At 33.9% G+C, this 22,465-nt stretch overlaps 1 protein-coding gene across 2 annotated transcripts in view; it reads left to right on the top strand.

Annotated features, from left to right (window-relative positions):
- Positions 1 to 21,484, top strand: part of PGR (progesterone receptor) — a 103,385-nt gene extending 81,901 nt beyond the window's left edge. For both annotated transcript variants that reach the window (XM_027040081.2, XM_027040082.2), the window contains 4 exons: positions 2,975 to 3,119; positions 4,536 to 4,666; positions 18,626 to 18,783; positions 21,275 to 21,484. In XM_027040081.2, coding sequence (XP_026895882.1) covers positions 2,975 to 3,119; positions 4,536 to 4,666; positions 18,626 to 18,783; positions 21,275 to 21,430 — 590 coding nt within the window. In that variant the 3' untranslated portion in view covers positions 21,431 to 21,484. The remainder of the gene's footprint in view (positions 1 to 2,974; positions 3,120 to 4,535; positions 4,667 to 18,625; positions 18,784 to 21,274) is intronic.
- Positions 21,485 to 22,465: the final 981 nt, after the last annotated feature.

Genomic DNA, 22,465 nt, shown 5'->3' with positions numbered 1-22,465 from the left:
ATTCAGTAAGTGGTAGAGCCAAAACTGGAACTTGAGCCTTCTCTCCAGAACTCCTAATTTAAGGAGATAGACCAGCAATAGGAAGATCTACATATGTGTCTCTTTAAAGAGTTTTGCTTTGCAAAAAATTTAGGAAAACTTCTTAATCTCTTATGAAATGATTTTAAATTCATAAAAGAATTACCCATTTTCATAAAGCCTATAAAATATTATTTATAAGCACTCTTTCTATGCATTTCTTTAGTTTCTATAGGTCTATTGTATTAAAAGTGATTCATAATTGTTTTGAAAGAGAAATAATATATAGACATGAACTTGAAGATACATATATGTCATATGAAAATAAAGAATTATGAAAATTGCATGCCACATTTTTCTTGGTTAGTTGTTTAGGGAGTTTTTCTGCACCTGAATAAATCAGGATGTAAGCAAAAAAAAGCCAACTCTGTTAATTTTAGCAAACACTTCTGGCTATCAGAAACAGAACACAAAGAAAAAATAATTTCCTAGAAGGACCCCAGAAATTCAATGAATAGAAACTGGAATAAGTTTGGAAAATAGGCAGAAACCAAGCTGTCCCTGCAGAAACAAAAAAAACAAACATCACAAATGCCTCCACTGGATTCTGCCCTCACTGGGTACCACTGCCATCCAACCACTGCCATCCAGAATAGAGCCTAAGCATACATTTGTCTTTGTTTTACTTTTTTTTTTTTTTATTCAAAGTCTAGGTAGTACGTGTTCAGTGGGTCAAATCCAGATCACAAGCTCAGGGAAGTAGAGTCCTTAGCCAGTTTCACTGGGGACACTTGCTCTCACCAAAATACAACCAATGGGAAACTCTATCCACCTAGAGGAAGAAAGGAAGACTGAGAGGGAGGGAAGACAGAAAGTTAGATACTAAAGAGTTGACACCCCTCACCACCACCCCCGAAAAAAAGAGGCAGATGTCTACTGTGGCATTCCTAATTATGAATTTGCATGAGAGTTGTTTTTGGTTGTGTGAGGCTAAGATTTTAAAGAAGGGAATAGCAGTCTTCTATTCACAGGAAGATGGGACTATCAGGAGTGTATGGAGAAAAGATAACGTTCTTTTCTACCTACCTTGAGATGATTCACAGAATCAGGAAATACATTTGTTTTAACCTGTAAGGAATCAAGTTTTGTTTGGGTTTTACTTTTGAAATAGGTCATTTGTAAGTAGATTTCAACAAATTCTTAGGCAGAACAGATGTTATTAAAGTAGCTTTGTGGAAAATAGTTGATGTTCCCACCAAAACACTTGATTTTTATGTACCTTTAATAAAAGATTTCATCTACTCTCATTGTTTCAGCATACTCAAAAACAAAGAATTTCCAAGTTCATACTTACAGTTCATCTATCCATATTTATTTTAAAAATTTTTTTATTATTAATGTTTTTTAATTTTTTTAATATTTTAATGTTTGTTTTTTTTAATGTTTTAATGTTTTTTTTTTTTGAGAGAGACAGAGCACAAGCGAGAGAGGAGCGGAGACAGAGGGAGACACAGAATCTGAAATAGGCTCCATGCTCCAAGCTGTCAGCACAGAGCCTGTCGCCTTGCTCAAACTCACAAACCTCAAGATCATGACCTGAGCTGAAGTCAGATGGTCAACTGACTGAGCCACCCAAAGCCCCTCTATATTTCTAATTCATTTGTTTAACTGCTATCTAGACATTTCAAAAGTCGCTCCAACGTATCAAAACTTACGATTTTGTCCCTAGCCTATTTCTTCTCTATTTTGTCTCAGTAATGCTGTTTTCCTCCACCATTCCTGTAAAAATACTGAAATATCTACTAGGCTCCTTCTTTCTCCTACCTATATACAATCAGTTACCAAATCTCTTGGATTTTACCCTTTAAATATTTCCCTGATGTACTCCCTGCTCCGTATTCCTACCTGTTGGCTTATCTCAGACTTTTATCATCTCTCATCTGGCCTTTGGCAATAGCTCCCAACTTTTTTCTGTAACTCCAGACTTATTCCCTTGAATATGTCTTCCACATGGCTACCAAGGATGCCTCCACAACACAAATAAGGCTATTGTTGCTCCTTAATAGATATATCTGACCACAGCCTCCATCTCCAAATTTACCTCTTTGCCTCTCCCTCCTTTAAGTTCATCAGCGCTGGGCTGGTGATCTTCTGCAAAGCAGGCAAAAAGAATTGAAAAGAGATGAAAAGAAGGTTTTGACCACTTAAGTCAATGCATTTGCCCTCTCCCTGCTGTCTTCCCTCTGCCACCAACACCAGAGAAGGATGCACTCTCTCTTTTTCTCTCCCTAAACCTTTTAAACCACATGATAGTTTAAAGTGAGACTGGGTTAAGTTCCAAAAAACAAAAGTGACCATAAACTATGGAATCTACCTAAGAGATAATTAAAGGATGTTAAATAAAAATAAAGCACGATTGAAAGCAGTGGTTTTACAAAATAAAACCAGTTTTTTTTTAAAGTCCAAAGACTCAAGATTCTTTAACAAACTGATTATACTCTGCTTGAGCATGATCTCTTTGGGAGTTTTTCCTGACCTGCTTCCCAATTCCTGGTGCACATAAGTATGTGCTTGTCTCTCCTGTCAACTTACGAGTTTCTTTTAAGGGTAGGGGTTGGGTCTTCCATTTTCCTAACCCTGCCATTTTAACACAGTGCCTAACAGACAAGTGATTCTCAATAAATGAATATTGTATGTGTCAATGATGGATGACCATCAATCAGTGAATTCCCAGAAATGCTAAAACATAGTGACCATTTTTAATGACTTCCAATGTTATTCCTTTTTAATTTCTCAGGTATTATTTATTAATATTTCCTCATTTGTAGTATAAAATATATTAAAATTAAAAACAACATATTACCCTACTTACATCTATTTTCAAATTTCTATGTACTTTCAGCATTTTAACACAAGTGATTTTGGGGCTCATTTTATTTTTTAATTTGTTTTGTAGGTTTTAGAAACTTACATATTGATGACCAGATAACTCTCATCCAGTATTCTTGGATGAGCTTAATGGTGTTTGGACTAGGATGGAGATCTTATAAACATGTCAGTGGGCAGATGCTATATTTTGCACCTGATCTAATACTAAATGAGTAAGTAGTAACTTGATTTTTGTTCTTATTATTACAGTGTATATGTAGGATAATCTTAGAAATTACATTTCAATAGATGATTATACTATTGGTATCCTAAATAAAAGAATTTTCCTGAAAACTTTATCAGAATTGTCTCAGGATATAGCTTGATATAACAAAATTAATAAAATTGTTATCATTATATTAGTAATTTGATATTTGGAGATTTCCCCTTTTGTTTCAATGTGTCAAGAAACATACTTAAAGATAAAATGAAACTTTTAGTTTATCAAATTAAAATTTTATACCTTTGTACTGATGAAGATAATTATGTAAATTAGAAATAATTTTGCTTGAAAGTATTGACTTACCTTCAGAAAATAAAGACATTATCTCTCCTTCTAGAGGAAAAATCGCTAATAATTTATTTTAGAAATTAAAAGATAAATATTTCAATTTTCTTGGCTGTATTTAAATTACTATAATTAATTTTCTATGTATAACCTTAAACTGAATAAGAATCTTCTCGTGGAAATACTTATACCATTCTAATGATGAATGCTGACTCAGAATTTTATAGCATATAAGTTACTTGTGTAAGTCTTTATAGGTAATGGATAATTTTCATATATTTTAATTCCATTTTGCCCTATAATCCCTTGAAATAGGTAGGAATCAGCATCCTCCATTTTACAGTTCAGGAAATAAGCTCAGAGGAATTGCATATCCTGCCAAAGAATCTGAGTGGCAGGATTAATGTTAGTTCTTCTGAGTCAAAATCTAGTTTTCTTTTCACTATTTGTGTTAGCTGCATGTGACTAATGTAGATATTGCAGAACACATGGTTGAGAAAATACCTTTAAAAAATGTCCCCAACCTTCAGAATTAGTGTTTGGCTTTGTCAATTGTTTAATCCTTTGTAATGTTCTCTTTTCTTGATCACCATACATTTCCCCTAGAATAGTTCACAGTATAACTGTTCTACACTGAATACTCTCAACTGAATACACTGAACTATTCTATACTCTTCAATTTCTGTGAACTGAATCCATTCTCCCATTGGATTACATATAAAATTTTATATATTTTTAACAGAAAAAAATCATAAATAAATGATTTCCTCAGCTCCACATTCTCAACTCCTTAGGTTTTTAAAATGTAATAATAAAAGTGAGAAGCAACATGTGTATTTAATGTGATTTTCTAACTTTAAAATTTCTTAACTTCAAAAAATTCAGCATTGTGAATGATTTACTTTATTGGTTTATTTTGCTTAAACTTCAAAATATTGAGTGTGTTTACAAAAAGACATTTTTAATAATATATAAGTTACCAAATGCCATTTTCTCTGGTAAATCACACAAACTGGCTAAGACACCATGTGTATGTTTTTTCCTTCTTGCTTTCTCTTGTGTGTGTTGTGTGTGATATAAGACAGAGGATGAAGGAATCATCATTCTATTCACTATGCCTCACCATGTGGCAGATTCCACAGGAGTTTGTCAAGCTTCAAGTTAGCCAAGAAGAGTTCCTGTGTATGAAAGTATTGCTACTTCTTAATACAAGTGAGTGACTACAAGCAATTTTTATAAGATATTTACTTTCTTAATTTTTAATTCAATGGGAAAGTCTCAAATAACAATATGATCATATCCTTATACATGAGGTATGAATCTTAGATTGTGACTGCAAAGGAGAACCACCTAATATACTGTCATAGACATTAATAAACTTACTTCACACTTGTCAGGTTTTACATGAGAGTAAAATAGTCCACCAATTCAGCCAATTATATATATTTTTTCAGATAAAACATGATTAAATGACATTTTCATATTCACCTAATTAGGTTTGTGAACTAGATAATATTACATAAACACAAACGATCTTCCTTCCACTCCCACTCCATAAAGGACTTACTATATAAAATACACAATTTTGTTTGGAACTATTCTCTTAATATCAGAATAGGCTGTTATAACATATATCTACAAAGATCAGTGGCATAACACAATAGTTTGTCACTCATATTCACAGTCCAGCGGGTTAGCAAGAAAACCCACATTCCTTCCGTCTAGGGACTCCACTCTTAACATAGCAGCTTGGAGTCCTCCATTTGATCTGAATAGAAGGTAAGCACCTAGTGATAAAAGATATGGAAGTGAGGCCTGAAAGTGTTATATGTCACTTTTACCCACATTTCTTGACCCATATTAACTGTAGGAGAAGCTAGAAAATGCACTTTAGCTATACACCCCAAGAAATATGAAACATAGATTGGTCACCAGAAGGACAGGCAAATATCCATCTCACTCTCTCATACACAAAGAACACACATACCTCTGCCTCAGTGGATTCCTAAAGATCTGGGTGAGAAAATTTTTAAAAACTGCTTTCACTTTCCACCTTTTTCTGTGTCCTTGGAACATGCACAGGTAGGCTCAGCCTTTGAATTTCTGAACTGATCCTTCTGTCACTCATAGTGATTTGAAAGAGAACCACTGAGAGCTAAGACCTTAGGTAGAAGGTGAGCCAAGGGTCTTTCTCAGTAGCATCTTTTCAAGTACTTCTTTCTAATAACACAAATCTCAAATAGTAGAGGGGTGGGGGTATACATCAGGAGAAAAGGCACAAAAAGCACTAATGCCTTAAAAAGAAAGTTTTCCTCATGAAAATCTATGAAAACACAAGGACAAATACAGGATCTAAGGATCCATAGCCCTATCCCCCTACCTTGAAAACACTATTTTGAGCAGAGGCCTTCAAGTCTAACTTGATAAAATATCATAAAGGGGACTAAAGTATTGATATGGAACTAGCCAAGAGAGTCAACTGAAATAAACTTAATATTACAGTATTTAACCCCTTTCTTGACAGTAATAAATCCTATAGCAGTTATGTTATAGATAATCCTAGATTTCCCAAATTAGTTGATATCATTAACATAATTCTATATTATAGATAGGCTACACTGTGCTGGAGGTCCAAACAGCCCTAAAATCTCAGTAGCTTAACAAAAAAAAAAAAGGTTAAGTATATATTTTTCCCACTATATGTCCAATGCAGATCAACAGGGAGGCTCTGCTCATTGTTGTCCCTCAGGTGCCCAGGTACATGGGAGTTATATCTTGACATGCATTTCTCCAATCGCTAGAGCATTGGTAAGGAAGGAAGTGGTGAGGAAAGGAAGTAACATACCTATAACTTCCATTCACACACCATAGAAAGCAAGATTCTTGGCCACTTGCAGCTTCAACAAAAGGGAAAAACAGCAATATTTACTGAATAGTACTTATGATTTCTACAAATTCTAATAAAAATCATAATGGGATTTTTGAGGAGAGACTTGGCAAAGCTTTTGGGAAGTCATATTTAAATCTTAAAAAATAAGTATATAAGTATTACAAAAATTTTGAAGTGGAGACGAGAGTTAGAAATCTACACTAATTAACACAGCATGGGAGAATAGATATACTGAATTGTTAGTAAAGTCAGACTTGTATATAGTAGAACTTAATATACTGTAGTGGAAATATCACAAATCAATGAGTATGGAGCAAATAAATATTGTTAGGAAAAATCAGTTTTATGTTTGAGGAAAACTCAGTTTGGATATTTAGCTCAAGTTATATCCTAAAATAAATACCAGATAATTGAGTTATATGTTCACACTTTAAAAGTTAAAAACACACTGTAAGGAATACAAATGATTTTGAGATTTCAAATAAGGAATACCTTTTTAAAAATAAATGCAATTTATTTGGAGAGTTGACAAAAGAAAAGTTCAATGATTTGATACATAAGTATTTAAACCTCCAATGTGCCACTAAAAATTAAAATGAAATCTCCCAAGGAAGTATGGCAAGTTGAACACACCACTGTTCACTCTAAAACTACACTAAAATATTACCAAAGCGATTTTTTAAGAACTAAAAGTAAAAGAGAATGAGAAGCTCAATAGCTATGACATTCTACAAGCCAGCAAACAGAACTAATTTAGCATACCTGAGAAAGTTGGATCCTAGGCCAGAAGTAAGAAAAAACAAGAGGTTTAATTTGAAATATCAAATCTTTGGCATGGTTCTCAGTTGGTGACAACAATGATTTTTTGAGATGAAAGTGAAGGTAGAGTTGAAAACACAAAGCTCTTTTTAAAATCTGGGTCCAAAAATCATTTAACCACAAAATTTTCCCTCTCCAACTCAGGCAGAGACCTTAGGTTATCCTCCTGAAGAGGATATAACAGAGGGCAAATTAACTGATGAAACTGTAGGCACTGTTGAGGGTGAGGGGTTTTATAATGACAACAGATTAATTATACACCAAATGTTGAGACACCGTCCTCCTGCATACTCTTACCCACCATCTCTCAGAACATTGTCTTCCAGGTTTATATCCTCTAGACAGGAGAATGAAAGACTCTTCTCTGCAGAATCTGTTAATAGCAGGTGTTTCTCTTTGAAATTGCTCAGCCATATTGCCCCGAACTAAAGCTAACAGTCAATAAGTGCTACCCACTGAAACAGAACTATGAATCAGCCTTTTAGTTTTGCACTCTTGAATATAAATAACCAAGGCATCTGAGGGAGGCCTTGACATCAAAGACAAAGACAAAACAGAAAGAAAAAAAACAGATTTGGAGAAAACAGAGGTGATGTAGGAAGATGAAAACCTCAAAAAAAATTAAAAAATCATCCCTTTTTAGAAAGATAATAGAACATATTGCACCCAAGAAACAAGTATTTGGAAACAGAATTTACGGTACAGGCATTGGTAGACAAAGTTAGAAAACCTCTCAAAAGTAGAGCAAAACCCCCAAAAAATATAGAAAATCAGAATCAAGGAGGCCCAATACCCACTTAGTTGGAGGACTAGAAAGAGTGAACAGGAAAATACATAGGAGAAATCATAAAGGAAATTGTCTTTTCAACAAAAGGTATTTGGAAAACTTCATTTAAAAATAAAAGAAGCTGGACTCTTATTAACTTAAAATATATCAAGACACAAATCTAAGAGATAAAACTATGAACTATTAAAAGAAAACATAGGAGTGCCTGGGTAGCCCAGTCAGTTAAACGTCCGACTCTTGACTTTGGCTCAGGGCATGATTTTGAGGTTCATGAGTTTGAGCACCACATCAGGAATTCTTGCCTGGGAGTCTCTGTCTCCTGTCTCTCTGCCCCTCCCCCACTCATGGTCACTCTCTCTCGCTCTCTCAAAAATAAATGAACCCTAAAAAAAATAAAATAGAGGAAAAGCTTCATGATGTTGACTTTGGCAATGATTTCTTGGATTTGCCACCCAAAACACCGGAATTAAAAGAAAAAACAGATAAATGGACTTCATCAAATTTAAAACTTTGGTGCATCAAAGGTCACAATCAACAGAATAAAAAGGCAACCCACTTTATGGGAGAAAAAAATTGGAAATCATGTATCTGATAAAGAAAAAGTATTAACATCCAGAATATGTAAAAAATTACAATTTAACAATTAAAAAATTTTAATGGGCAAAGGCTTAGACATTTCTCCTATGAAGGTATACAGATAGAAATTAAGGAACAACATCATTAGGGAAATACAAATCAAAACCACAGTGAGATGCCACTTCACACACCCATTAAGATGATTATTTACTGTCACTAAAACAAAAAGTTCTACTAGAAATCATAATATATACGTTGTGACTCAACTGTGGTAGGATTTTACATGACCAATAAACACTGAATTTTTATATGACTAATATTACGAAAATGATATTAGGAAGATGAGAAATAGGATGTTGTGTGTGTGTGTGTGTGTGTGTGTGTGTGTGTGTACATGTGTATGCGCTAATGATGTGGAGATGATGGTAGATCTGAAAGATGGAAATAGAGTTACAGCCTCATTTTCTGTAGTGGAAAATCAAAAGTTAAAAATAAAAAATCAAGAATCAACTCTACAGGGCAAGATGGTGGAGCAGAATGCAAGTTCTCAGCTTGTTTAATCCTTGAAATGCAGCTACATCAGCACCAAACCATTTTGCATACCTAGGACATTGATCTGAGGATTAACCCAACAGTCTGCATAACTTGAGCACAGAACTCAGCAGGTACTCTGCAGAGAGGTAAACTGGGGGAGAGAAAAGCTGTGGAGGGCAGGGAGCTGTTTTTGTGGACAGAAGACAGAGAAGGGTGGCGGTGGGGGAATGTGGCACACCAGGGGAGTGCAGAAAATGCACTCCCGCAAAAGTAGCTGGAGGGAAAGAGTGAAAACACAAGGGACTGGACAAGAAATCTGTTCCCCAAAACCCCTGATGGGGAGAAAGTTGAGGGTTTCAATACCATTAGGATTCTATAAACAGTGGAGCACAGAGTCGGAAATTCCAGAGCTCAGTACCTGGTGGTGCTCTGGTGAGGAAAGAGGGCAAATCCCCAGGAGCAGGCAGCAGGGTCTGAGGGGTCCTTGTGCCATAAGGGACAATCAGCAGTTCCCCTGATTGGAGAGAATTTGGTAGAGGCCATACGGCTTACCCACAAGCAAAGATCCCAGAAGACCCCAGAGAGCAGCCACGTTTGATGGTATTGGGACAAAGATGCCAAGCGGTGAAACCAGGCACCAACTGTTATGATTTGCCATAGCCTCTGAACCTCTGCCACTGCCCAATTGCACAAATGTTTTCTAGGGCAAGCTGGCACCTGGCCACTGCTCAGCAAGACCCTCCCCCAGAGACTAGGTGTGGGTCCAAGCCACAGGGTTCTCTGAAGTGAGGGGCCTTGAAACACTGTCCATCTCAGATAAAACTATGGAGGGAGGTGCCACCTGGCAGGCTGATGGCTTGGACACAGGCTGGTGGTGGGGTGTGGATGGAAGTCTGAGAAAAAGGAGGGGTGCTTCATTGTGGGTCAGTGAGAGTGTAAAGTTCCTATGCCAGAGACTAGGAAGCTGGGTGAAGCCATTTCCACCTCTCCTGCACACACACATACACCTACATGCACGTGAGCACCACCCAGATCGACTCCAGTAAACTAAACAGCGCCACCTAGTGGAGAATGAAACCATTACACCAAGCCCTGCCCAGCAGGGCCCTCCAAGCACATCCCCTAGAAGAACAACACAAGTCTCTCTGCCTGCTTAGTGTACAGACCATATAGAGTGCTTCATAGTTTGAGTTCCAGGGGAAACTGGATATAACTTCATTCAGGTTTCATTCTGTTTGCTGGTTCATCTATTCATTTTTTATTTTGTTTTCTTTTTACTTCTATCTTTGTTTAATTTGGGTTTTTTTTTCTTACTTTTTTTTTTTTGGACACAGAAAAAGGAAAACTTATTTTTATTTTCGTTTAAAAATTTTAAATTTTTTACCATGTTTTTCATTGTTTGTTAATTTTTTATTCTATTTCACTTTATTTCATTGTATTCTACTTTATTCTATTCTTTTTTAATTTTAAAATATTCTAGTATATTTTTTCTTTTTTCCTTTTCTTTCCATTATTTCCCTTTTTTCTCTATTCTATCAAGCTTCTTTCAACAAGCAGATGAAAACACACCTAGGATTTAGCTTCTTTTATTTGATTTTTTTGTGTTTTTTAATTTTTTTTTTTTTTATTAATTTTGTTATTCCTCCAAGATGACAAAACAAAGGAATTCACCACAAAAGAAAGAACAGTAAGAAATGACAGCCAGGATAGAATAATAAACACAGATAGAAGCAAGATTTCTGAACTAGAATTTAGAACCACAATAATAAGAAGCTAGCTGCAGTTGAAAAAGCATAGAATCCCTTTCTGCATAGATCAAAGAAGTAAAATATAGTCAGGAGAAGTTAAAAATGCTAACACGTAGGGGCGCCTGGGTGCCTCAGTTGGTTAAGCGTCCAACTTTGGCTCAGGTCATGATCTCGCAGTTTTCGAGTTCGAGCCCCACATCAGGCTCTGTGCTGACAGCTCAGAACCTGGAATTTGCTTCAGATTCTGTGTCTTCCTCTCCCTCTGCCCCTCCCCTGCTCATGCTCTGTCTCTCTCTGTCTCTCAATAATAAATTAACGCTAAAAAAATTTTTAAAATGCTACAACCTAGATGCAGTCTCAAATGGATGCCACAGCAGCAAGGATGGACAAAGCAGAGCAGTGAATTAGCAATATAGAAGACAGAATATGGAGAATAATGAAACAGAAAAAAGAGGGAAACTAAAGCAAAAGAACACAACACAAGACTTAGAGAACTCAGTGATTTATTAAGAAGGAATAACATCCAAATTACAGTAGTCCCCAAAGATGAAGATAGAGAAAAAGGGTCAGAAGGTTTATGTGAGCAAATTGTAGCAGAAAACTTTCCTAATCTGGGAAAAGACACAGACATCAAAATCCAAGAAGCATAGGGAACTCACATTAGATTTAAAAAAAACTGACCATCACTACAACATATCATAGTCAAATTCATTAAATACACAGTCAAGGACTGAATTATGAAAGCAGCAAGGGAAAAAAGTCCTTAACCTATAAGGAAAGATAGATGAGGTTTGCGACAGACCTAGCCACAAAAACCTGGCAGTCCAGAAAGGAGTGCAGAATATAGTCAACGTGCTGAATTGGAAAACTAGGCAACCAAAAATTCTTTATCTAGCAAGGCTGTCATTCAAAATTGAAGGAGACATAGAGTTTCCCAAACAAAACCTAAAGGAGTTCATGACTACTAAACCAGCCCTGCAAGAATTTTAAGGGGAACTCTTTGAGTGGATAAAAGATGAAACAAAACAAAAAATACTAAAAGCAACAAAAACTAGAAAGGACAAGAGAAAATCACTAGAAACTCCAACTCTGTAGATGACACAATGGCACTAAATTCATATATTTCAGTACTCACTCTAAATGTCAATGAATTAAATGTACCAATCAAAAGACATAAGGTATCAGAATGGATAAGAAAACAAGAACCATCTATATGCTGCTGACAAGAGACCAATTTTAGACCTAAAGACACCTACCGATTAAAAAAAAGTAAGGGAGTGGAGAGCCATCTATCATGCTAATGGTCACCAAAAGAAAGCTGGTGTAGCCATACTTATATCAGACAAACTAGATTTTAAAATAAAAACTGTAGTGAAATGAAGAAGGTCATTATATCAAAATTAAGGGGTCTATCCACCAAAAAGAGCTAACAATTTTAAATATTTATGCCCCAACCTGGAAGAACCCAAACATGTATGTCAGTTAATTACAAACATAAAGAAACTCATTGATAATACCATAGTAGCAGGAGACTTCAACACCCCACTTATAGCAATGGACAGATCATCTGAGTAGAAAATCAGCAAGCAAACAACGGTTTTGAATGACAAACTGGACCAGATGGACTTAACAAATATATTCAGAACATTTCATCCTAAAGCAGCAGAATACGCATTCTTCTCAAGTGCACATCGGGCATTCTCCAGAATAGATCACATACTGGGACACAAATCAGCCCTCAACATGTACACAAGATCAGGATCTTACATTGCATAGTTTCAGACCACAATGCTATGAAACTTAAGCAACCACAAGAAAAAGTTGGGAAAGACCATGAATATTTGGAGATTAAAGAACATCCTACTAAACAATGAATGGGTTAACCAAGAAATTAAAGAGAAATTAAAAAGTACATGGAAGCCAATGAAAATGAAAACATGACAGCCCAAAACCTCTGAGATGCAGCAAAGGTGCTCATAAGAGGAAAGTATATAGCAACCCAGGCCTTCCTAAATAAGGAGGAAATGTCTCACATATACAACCTAACCTTACACCCTAAGAGCTGGAAAAACAATAGCAAAGAAAGCCCACAACCAGCAGATGATGAGAAATAATAAAGATTAGAGCAGAAATCAATGATACCAAATTAAAAAAAAAAACAGTAGAACAGATCAGTGAAACCAGAAGTTGGTTCTTTGAAAGAATTAACATAATTGATAAACCACTAGCCAGATTGATCAAAAAGAAAAAGGAAAGGATCCAAATAAATAAAATCATGAATAAAAGAGGAGAGATCACAACCAACACTGCAGAAATACAATAATAAGAGAATGTTTGAGCAATTATATGCCAGTAAAACTGGCAATCTGGAAGAAATGGACAAATTCCTGGAAACATATACACTTCTAAAACTAAAAAAAGAAAAAACACAAAATTTGAACAGAAGAAATTGAATCCATAATCAAAAATCTCCCAAAAAACAAGAGTCCATGGCTAGATGGCTTTCCAGGAGAATTCTACCATTTAAAGAAGAGTTCACACCTATTCTTTTGAAACTATTCCAAAAATAGAAAGGGAAGGAAAACTTCCAAACTATTCTACAAGGCCAGCATTACCTTGATTCCAAAACCAGACAGAGACCCTACTGAAAAGAAGAACTACAGACCAATTTCCCTGATGAACATGGATGCAGAGATTCTCAACAAGATACACAACAACCAGATCCAACAATATATTAAAAGAATTATTCACCACAACCAAGTGAGTTTTGTACCTGGATGCAGGGATGGTTCAATATCTGCAAATCAATCAATGTGACACATCACATTAATAAAAGAAAGGACAAGTACCACACGATCCTCTCAATAGATGCAGAAAAAGCATTTTACAAAATATAGCATCCTTTCTTGATAAAAACCCTCAAGAAGGTAGGGATAGAAGGATCATACCTCAAGATATAAAAGTCATATATGAAAGAACCACTGCTATTATCATCCTCAATGGGGAAAACCTTAAGCTTTCTCCTTAAGGTCAGGAACATGACAAGGATGTCCACTCTCACTGTTGTTAGTCAATATAGGGTTGGAAGTCCTAGCCTCAACTATCAAACAAATAAAATGTATGCAAATCAGCAAGGAGGAAGTCAAACTTTCACTTTTTGCAGATGACATGATATTCTATGTGGAAAACTCAAAAGACTCCCCCCAAAAAATGGCTAGAACTGATCCATGAATTCAGCAAAGACACAGGATATAAAATCAATGAACAGAAATTGGTTTCATTCCTATACACCAATATTGAAGCAACAGAAAAAGAAATCAAGAAATTGATCCCATTTACAATTGCATCAAAAACCATAAAATACTGAAGAACAAACCTAACCAAAGAGGTGAAAAATCTATATGCTGAAAACTATAGAGAGCTTATGAAAGAAATTGAAGAAGACACAAAAAAAATGGAAAAACATTCCATGCTCATGAATTGGAAGAACAAATGTTAAAATGTCGAGACTACACAAAGCAATCTACATATTCAATTCAATCCCCATGAAAATAACACCAGCATTCTTCACAGAGTTAGAAAAACAATGCTAAAATTTGTATGGAACCAGAAAAGACCCCAAATAGCTAAAGCAATCAAGAAAAAGAAAAAGCTGGAGTTGTCACAATTCTGGACTTCAAGATGTATTACAAAGCTGTAATCATCAAGACAATATGGTACTGGCACAAAACCAGACAGATGGATCAATGGAACAGAATAAAGAACCCAGAAATGGACCCACAAACGTATGGCCAACTAATCTGTGACAAAGCAGGAAAGAATATCAAATGGAAAAAAGACAGTCTCTTCAGCAAATTGTGTTGGGAAAATTGGACAGCAACATGCAGAAGAATGAACATAGACCACTTTCTTACACCATTCACAAAAATACTCAAAATGGATGAAAGACCTAAATGTAACACAGGAAGCTATCAAATTCTAAGAGGAGAAAACAGGCAGCAAGCTCTTTGACCTCAGCCACAGCAAGTTCTTACTTGACATGTCTCTGGAAGCAAGGAAAACAAAAGCAAAAATGAACTATTAGGACCTCATCAAGATAAAAAGCTTCTGCACAGCAAAGGAAACAACCAACAGAACTAAAAGGCAACCAAAAGAATGGGAGAATATATTTGCAAATGACATATCAGATAAAGGGTTAGTATCCAAAATCTAAAAGGAACGTATCAAACTCATCACCCCCCCAAAAAATAATCCAGAGAATGGGAAAAAGACATGAATAGACACTTTTCCAAAGAAGACATTAAAATGGCTAACAGACACATGAAAAGATTCTCAACATCATCATCAGGGAAATACAAATCAAAACCACAATGAGATAGCACCTCATACCTGTCAGAATGGCTAAAATGAACAACTCAGGCAGCAACAGGTGTTGGCAAGGATATGGAGAAAGGACTTACACTGCTTACACTGCTGGTGGGAATGCAAATTGGTGCAGCTGCTCTGGAAAACAGTATGTAGGTTCCTCAGAAAAATTAAAAATAGAACTACAATATGACCTAACAATTGCACTACTAGGTATTTATGCAAAGGATACAGGAATGCTGTTTTGAAGGGCGCATGCACCCCAATGTTTATAGCAGCTCTATGGACAATAGCCAAAGTATAGAAAGAACCCAAATGTTCATTGACTCATCAATGGATAAAGAAGATGTAGTACTTGTGTGTGTGTGTGTGTGTGTGTGTGTGTGTATACACACACATGTACATATAATGGAATATTACTTGGCATTCACAAAGAATGAAATCTTGCCATTTGTAACAATGTGAATGGAACTAGAGTGTATTATAAGTGAAATAAGTCAGTCAGAGAAAGACAAATATCACATGACTTCACTAATATGTGGAATTTAATACATAAAACAGATGAACATAAAGGAAGGAAAGGAAAAAATATAAAAACAGTGAGGGAGGCAAATTATAAAAGACTCTTAAATACAGAAAACAAACAGGGTTGCTGGTGGGGTTTGGGGTAGGGGGATAGGCTAAATGGCAAGGGGCATTCAGGAGGACACTTGTTGGGATGAGCACTGGGTGTTATATAAAGTGATGAATCAATAAATTCTGTTTTTGAAATCATCATTACACTATATGTTAACTAAGTTGGATTTAAATTTAAAAAGTAATAATAAATGTTCTGGAACCAAATAATGGTGATGGTTGCACAACTCTGTGAATATACTAAAACCACTGAACCGTATTCTTTGAAAAGGTGAATTTTATGGCATATGCATAATATCTCAATAAAAATTATACTCTGTGGAAAAAAAAAAGAAAAAGGGAGTCAACACTACAATGATGCTATTTAAATCTGTGGAAGGAAAAGTTAGAATAGCTGAAAGAGTTAAACACATTTGCCTCTTGAGCATGAGAAATGTTGGGTTGCCTGGGCACTATTCTTTGCCCTAATAAGGTTGCAAAACTGTGCTAATATATAAAATATTTAAAAATTAAGCAACAAACTTCAAAAAACATTTGAAATATATTTTAAGCCCCTATAGATAAATGAGTACAAAATAGAAAAGTTTTTAAAAATTACTAATATGCATAAGAATATTGTTCAGCCTACTAATAATTTAAGAAATGAAAATGAGATTTTACTTTCATATCTAAAAAGCAAAGATTACCTAAAATTAAGATACTCAAAACTAGTCACAAAACAGTTAAATACTAAGAAGTTTAGCAATGTATATTATGAGTGTTAAGAAAGTTAATATCTTTTACTGTAATAATTCCATGTCTAAGGATATATCCTTTTAAAAAATAAAAAAAAATAAATTTATCATAAACATCGTTTGGTAAAATATCTCAAATATCAAATGATAAGACAATTAAATAAATTGTACTTCTACAATTTTGTGAGGTCAAATTATATGTGAGAATTAAAACATTCATTTTTAAAGAATTCTAAGAGATGTAAGTAAATGTTCTCAATATAATGTTAGGAAATATCCTAAAATATTGGATTGTAGGATCTGGTGAATTGTAATTTTATATGTATTTTCTGTACTTTCTAAAAGTTTTCCAATGATTATGGTATTTTTAAGTTAGCTAAATCAAAAATAAAGATCCTTGCTTTTTTTTTAAAAAGTGTTCTTATCTAAAATAGCACCTGGCTAACTGCCCATGACTCACCCTCTCCCATTTTGCCACTATTATATTTGCAAGAAATCCTAAAAGTCACTTGTGGAATCAACAAGAATCTGAGAGAAAATTCTCCAATCATATATTACTGGATGTAATAAATTAAGGAAACAATGAATTAAGGTAAGGAGCTCAAAGCAAAGAGAAATATTTATGAGAGCTGGTTCAACATAGATCTGAAATGTAGGAAAATGTGTAGGAGAGGAGAAAAAAATTGAGAATATCTCAGAAGCATAGGATGAGAGCGTAACGATTAGATTATCATATCCCCAGAACTTGTTAGTGGTTGATACTAAAAGTATGTGAGGCTAGCTGGGATTAGGCCTGATTTTCTCTTAAAGAGAATAATTGGTTCAAGTGCCAGTTCTAAATACTTAGATGGATAGAGTGAAGGCTCTGGGTTACTAGTTTCCATTCTTGAGTGCCCAACAGGAAAATAGTACTTCAAGAATCAGAAGAAAAATTATTTTTTAAGTGTTTAGTTAAATTCCAGTTAACATAGAGTTATAGTAATCTAAGAGATTATGTGGTTTTTCTTTCAGCAATCTAGATATAGTTGCAAGAAAAGGCAGCTGTTTCACTTAAATTTGAAGATTTGTTTGTAAGATAAATACAACCAAAGAAAAAGAAAACAAGAAAATTGGGAGTTCTGATGATAATTTCCTGAAGATATCAACCAGGGCATCTCAAATAAGTGATAACAGAAGGAACTAAAATATTAAGGAAAAAAAAGCTGTTGGTAAATTGACAATGTAGAGGAACTAGCAATAAGAATAGGAAGCTGTGCCTAAAATTTGGTGATCAGAATTAAAGATTACAGAGGTAAATGTCTGAATTACCAGTTAACATCACCATGGGAATAAGAGGCATTCCCAATAAAATAAGCACCAAAATAGGAATATTTGCCATAGTTACCATTTTTTAATATTGTTCTGGATGTCCTAACAATGCACTGAATCATGAAGCAGAAACAAGAGCTACAACTATTGGGAAGGGGGAAATGAGGATATTTTTAATATAGTATTGTTGTATACCAAGAAAAAAAAAGGAAAAGAAAAAGACAATCTACCAAAACTACTTGAATTAAAAATAGAAATTAAAAGAAATAAATAAAAATAGAGTATCACAAAGAGAAGTATTGTGGTATCAATAGCTTTCTCCTATCAGCAGGAAGGAGTTAGGAAATTTAATAAAGCAATGTTAAAATTACAAAAAAAAATAAATTATCCATGAATAATCTCAATGAGAAATGCTTCAGATTTATAAGACTTAAACTTTACAGAGTGATCCAAGTATTTGTTATAATACCTCTTCTTTAAAAAAGACCCAGAATACATGTAATTGTAAACTAAATCAAACCATTCCTGACAAGGATGTGGAATAAGCAAATGCTAAGTTAAGTGCATAAGCATTGATATAGTTCTAAAATAAGTAAGCTAAAAATTTCCTTTAATTTATTTAGTTGTTTTTTATCATATTCTTCAAGACAATTATGTTTATATGTCCTAAAACTATCAATAACACTCCTATTTAAGGTGTTCATATTTTGAGTTGTTTATCCAAAGAATTCATCTTTTTAAGCATAACTATTACTTGTAATTATCTTCTTACAGTTCCTTTGGAAGGGCTAAGAAGTCAAAACCAGTTTGAAGAGATGAGATCAAGCTACATTAGAGAGCTCATCAAGGCAATTGGTCTGAGGCAAAAAGGAGTTGTCTCTAGCTCACAGCGTTTCTACCAACTTACAAAACTTCTTGATAACTTGCATGATGTAAGTATTTTGTCTTCTAGGAAATAAATGATTGTTTTCTGAATTTCTGTAATATTTTAAATATTAAATCTACATTTTACTTTATATGGTTTCTTCAAGGTCATATTTGTACTTATATCTTAAAACAGTATTTACATCACACTGCTCAGAATTTATATTGTGCTTTTTTTTCATTTTCACTATAGATCATCCAAATATCCTTTTACTAGTATTTGTATAATTTGAGAGTAATTTAATGATTTATAGGAATTATACACCTTCCTGAGCATATTCTAAAATAATTTTGCCTTATGTTAGAAAATTTAAATATACAAGACAAGCAAAGGTATAGGTGTGGAAAATAAGACTCTTATATCATTTTGGATGGAATTATAAGTTAATAACAGTGCTAGTGGACAATTTCACAATCTACTCATCAGGTCAAATTTGAAACCTTATTCCTGAATATGGACAGATAGCTAAGGATTGTTAGCTGTATGGGTAAAGCCTCTGTAATGAAAGGCAGAAAGCAAATAAACAGAGAGAAAGTAATGAAGGAAAAGGCACCAGAGCAGAGAACACAAAAGATATTCAAAAAGAATTAAGATATTTAGAAATGTATGATATTGCATCCATGAAACAAGAATAAAAAATAGTTGAAAAGGAACATTTAGCAAGAAAATACTTTTGGATAATTTAATATAGAAGAGCAGAAATTTAAATTTTAATAGAAGGGCTGACATCATTTAATAGAAAGGCTGACATATACATCAGAAAAACTCAAAAGAAATAACAAAAAAGATAAAGATGAAAAATTAGAAGAGATAGAAAATTTAGGGGATTAATTGCAGGGAGTTCATTCTTAATTAAAAGGAATTTATAAAAGAATAGATAAAATCAAGCTGAGAAAATTTTATAAAAAATCATAGAATAAAAGTTGCTAGACCTTAATTTTCTGACTGTAAAGCCCCAGTGTACAAAGCACAGCACAATTGAACAAAGGCACATTAATGTAGAATTTTAGAATACCAGAAATAAAGAGAATATCCTAAAATATACCAATGAGAAAAGAAACAAATCACATAAAAATTATCAGGATTCAGAATGATGTTGTACTTCTCAATGCAATATTAGAACCCAGAAAACAATGCCTTCGGAATTTTGAAGGAAAGGAAAATATTCAAAGAAGTTTATACCCAGGCCAGCCATCAAACAAATATGATGGCATCATAAAGGTATTTTCAGACATGCAAGGTCTCAGAGAACTTATCTCAAATATAACCTTTCTCAAGGACATCTACAGGATGTTTTAACAACAAACACTGGGGTAAGCCAGTGAAGTAGAAAATCAAATACAGGAGAGATGCAAAGGGATATTTTAGCATAGCAATCATTAGCCTAGCTTGAAGCAGTAATGCACAGGGTTTCAGAATACTAGTGTTGGGGAAAAAAAAGATGGAACTGAGGGATTACCAGTAGGTGTGAACATACTGAGGTGAGTTTTTACAAATTGTGTCAGAGAATTTGACTGTGGCTTTGTGATAAATATACAGGAAACAAAGCAAAACAGAAACACTAGGTTATTAACTCTAGCAAAATAAAAATAAGTCATATAATAAAGGAAATTTAATCCAGCAGGAAACAATAAAAATATTTATAATATAATTGCTAGATATTGATTTGGTCAAAAACTGAGATACAACTATACAGAGAATGAGGAGAAAAGAAAGTGTGCATAGTTGGGAGGGGTGTCTCATATAAGGGAGCTAAGTCTCATTTTCCATAATAGAAAATCAATAACATCACATTTTAAAAACAAAATTTGTTAGAAATACAGAGATAAGTATTTAGAGACATGGGCTAAAGAAGTTAAAAGTGGTTGCATCTTGGGAACTAGAATAAGGATGGGAAGAATTCTATAAGGAAACTGCTGGATTTTGTTGTTGCTGCTGGGTTCTATCTGACTTTTAAAATTACTTACATTAATTACTTTGCCAAAAGTTAAATTAGATTAAAATAAATTATGCTGGGTTCCTTGTATTGACAGAGGCAGAGTCAATATATTGTTATGTGAAAAATCCAGTCCATTAACAAATAGACTTTATTAAATAATTGCATTTTTGGAAATATATATGCATTGTGTATATTGTGTATATACCTGGCTATGTTTGTATACATGTATAAAGAGAAAAAAGAATTTGAAAGACACCAAAATGTTCATATAACTTATCCTGTGGGATTATGAATAACTTTCATTTCTTTAAATCTTTCTGTACTATCAGAATGTTTCACTGTATGTAATATTTTCATATTACTGTAGAGAGTGAAGGGAGTTATTTTATCAAGAAAACATCTTGATAGGTATTTATATTGTTAGAAAAATAAGTTGCCATGTTTGATTAATATATGAATGTATTATTTTTCTTATACATGTTTTTTATCCATTTGTGAAACCAACGAATATGAATGTATTATTTTTTACATGTTTTTTATCCATTTGTGAAACCAACAGCTTGTTAAGCAGCTTCATCTGTACTGCTTGAATACATTTATCCAGTCCCGAGCACTGAGTGTTGAATTTCCAGAAATGATGTCTGAAGTGATTGCTGCACAGTTACCCAAGATCTTGGCAGGGATGGTGAAACCTCTGCTCTTTCATAAAAAGTGAATGCCATTTTTATCTTTAAAAATTAAATTTTGTGGTATGTCTGTTTTTCTTTTAGTCTGGATTGTGAGGTCTTGATTTTTACAATGTTCTTCTCAAAGCCTTACATTTATAACGTATCATATTGTGTAAATTTCAGAGAGAATTGTGAACTTTTAATTGTTTTTCTTTATAAAGCATAACTAGAATTTTTAAAGTGTTTTGTGTAGCCATATATTCTTTAAGAGTTTACAAGATTGAAAAAGTACTAAAAGTGATTGCTAACATAAACTTAATCATATTCATAGTATTTCATACCATTTAGGTGAAGATTTTTAACTTTTGCATCTAACAAATCTTCTACTTTAAAGGAAAAAAATCTTACACATAAAAATAAAAAGTTATTGTATATGTTCCTTCTAGGTAGCTCCCTTTGTCTCCTTGATTATATTTACAAAAATGAGCCTTTAAATAATGGTATGCAAAATTTTGCCTACATGAACATATATATACATTTTTGTGAGGAGGAAATTTATAACCTTTATCAGGTTTTCTAAAGGGTTTTTAGTGCAAAAAATATAGACAAAAAGAGTTTAAAATCCCTGAAGTAGATTGAGGGTTTGATATTAGGAAAAACAGCTCATATATATAGACTCTGACTGTTTCCCAGATTGGAAACACAGACTCTAAGGAAGTTATTATTATTAAGGAAAGCCATATCATTATGACAACAGTATTAGCGGTTTTGTAGTTTTTTACTAACCTTTTTTGGGACTTGTCCTTTAATGAGGCTTGTGAATCAAAATAGGAAGTCTGAAGAGTCTGTGGCCTAATGCTACTCCTTACCATCTGGAGCAGGTAGAAAGTCACTTAACCTTACTGATTTTCAATTTCCTCACCCTTACCACTGGTATAATATATTTCCTGCAAAATGTTCCTTTTGGTCAAAGCTTCTTATTCACTTCTTAATCAAAAAAGAAAAGAAGGGGAGGGAGGAAAGGAAGAGGAAAAAAATAAATATTCTCTTTCTTCATTCAGAAAGTCATAATGATAAATCAC

This window comes from Acinonyx jubatus, chromosome D1 (assembly GCF_027475565.1).
Source record: "Acinonyx jubatus isolate Ajub_Pintada_27869175 chromosome D1, VMU_Ajub_asm_v1.0, whole genome shotgun sequence".
NCBI classification, from domain to species: Eukaryota; Metazoa; Chordata; class Mammalia; order Carnivora; family Felidae; genus Acinonyx; species Acinonyx jubatus.
This window is presented reverse-complemented; position numbering and strand designations above follow the sequence as displayed.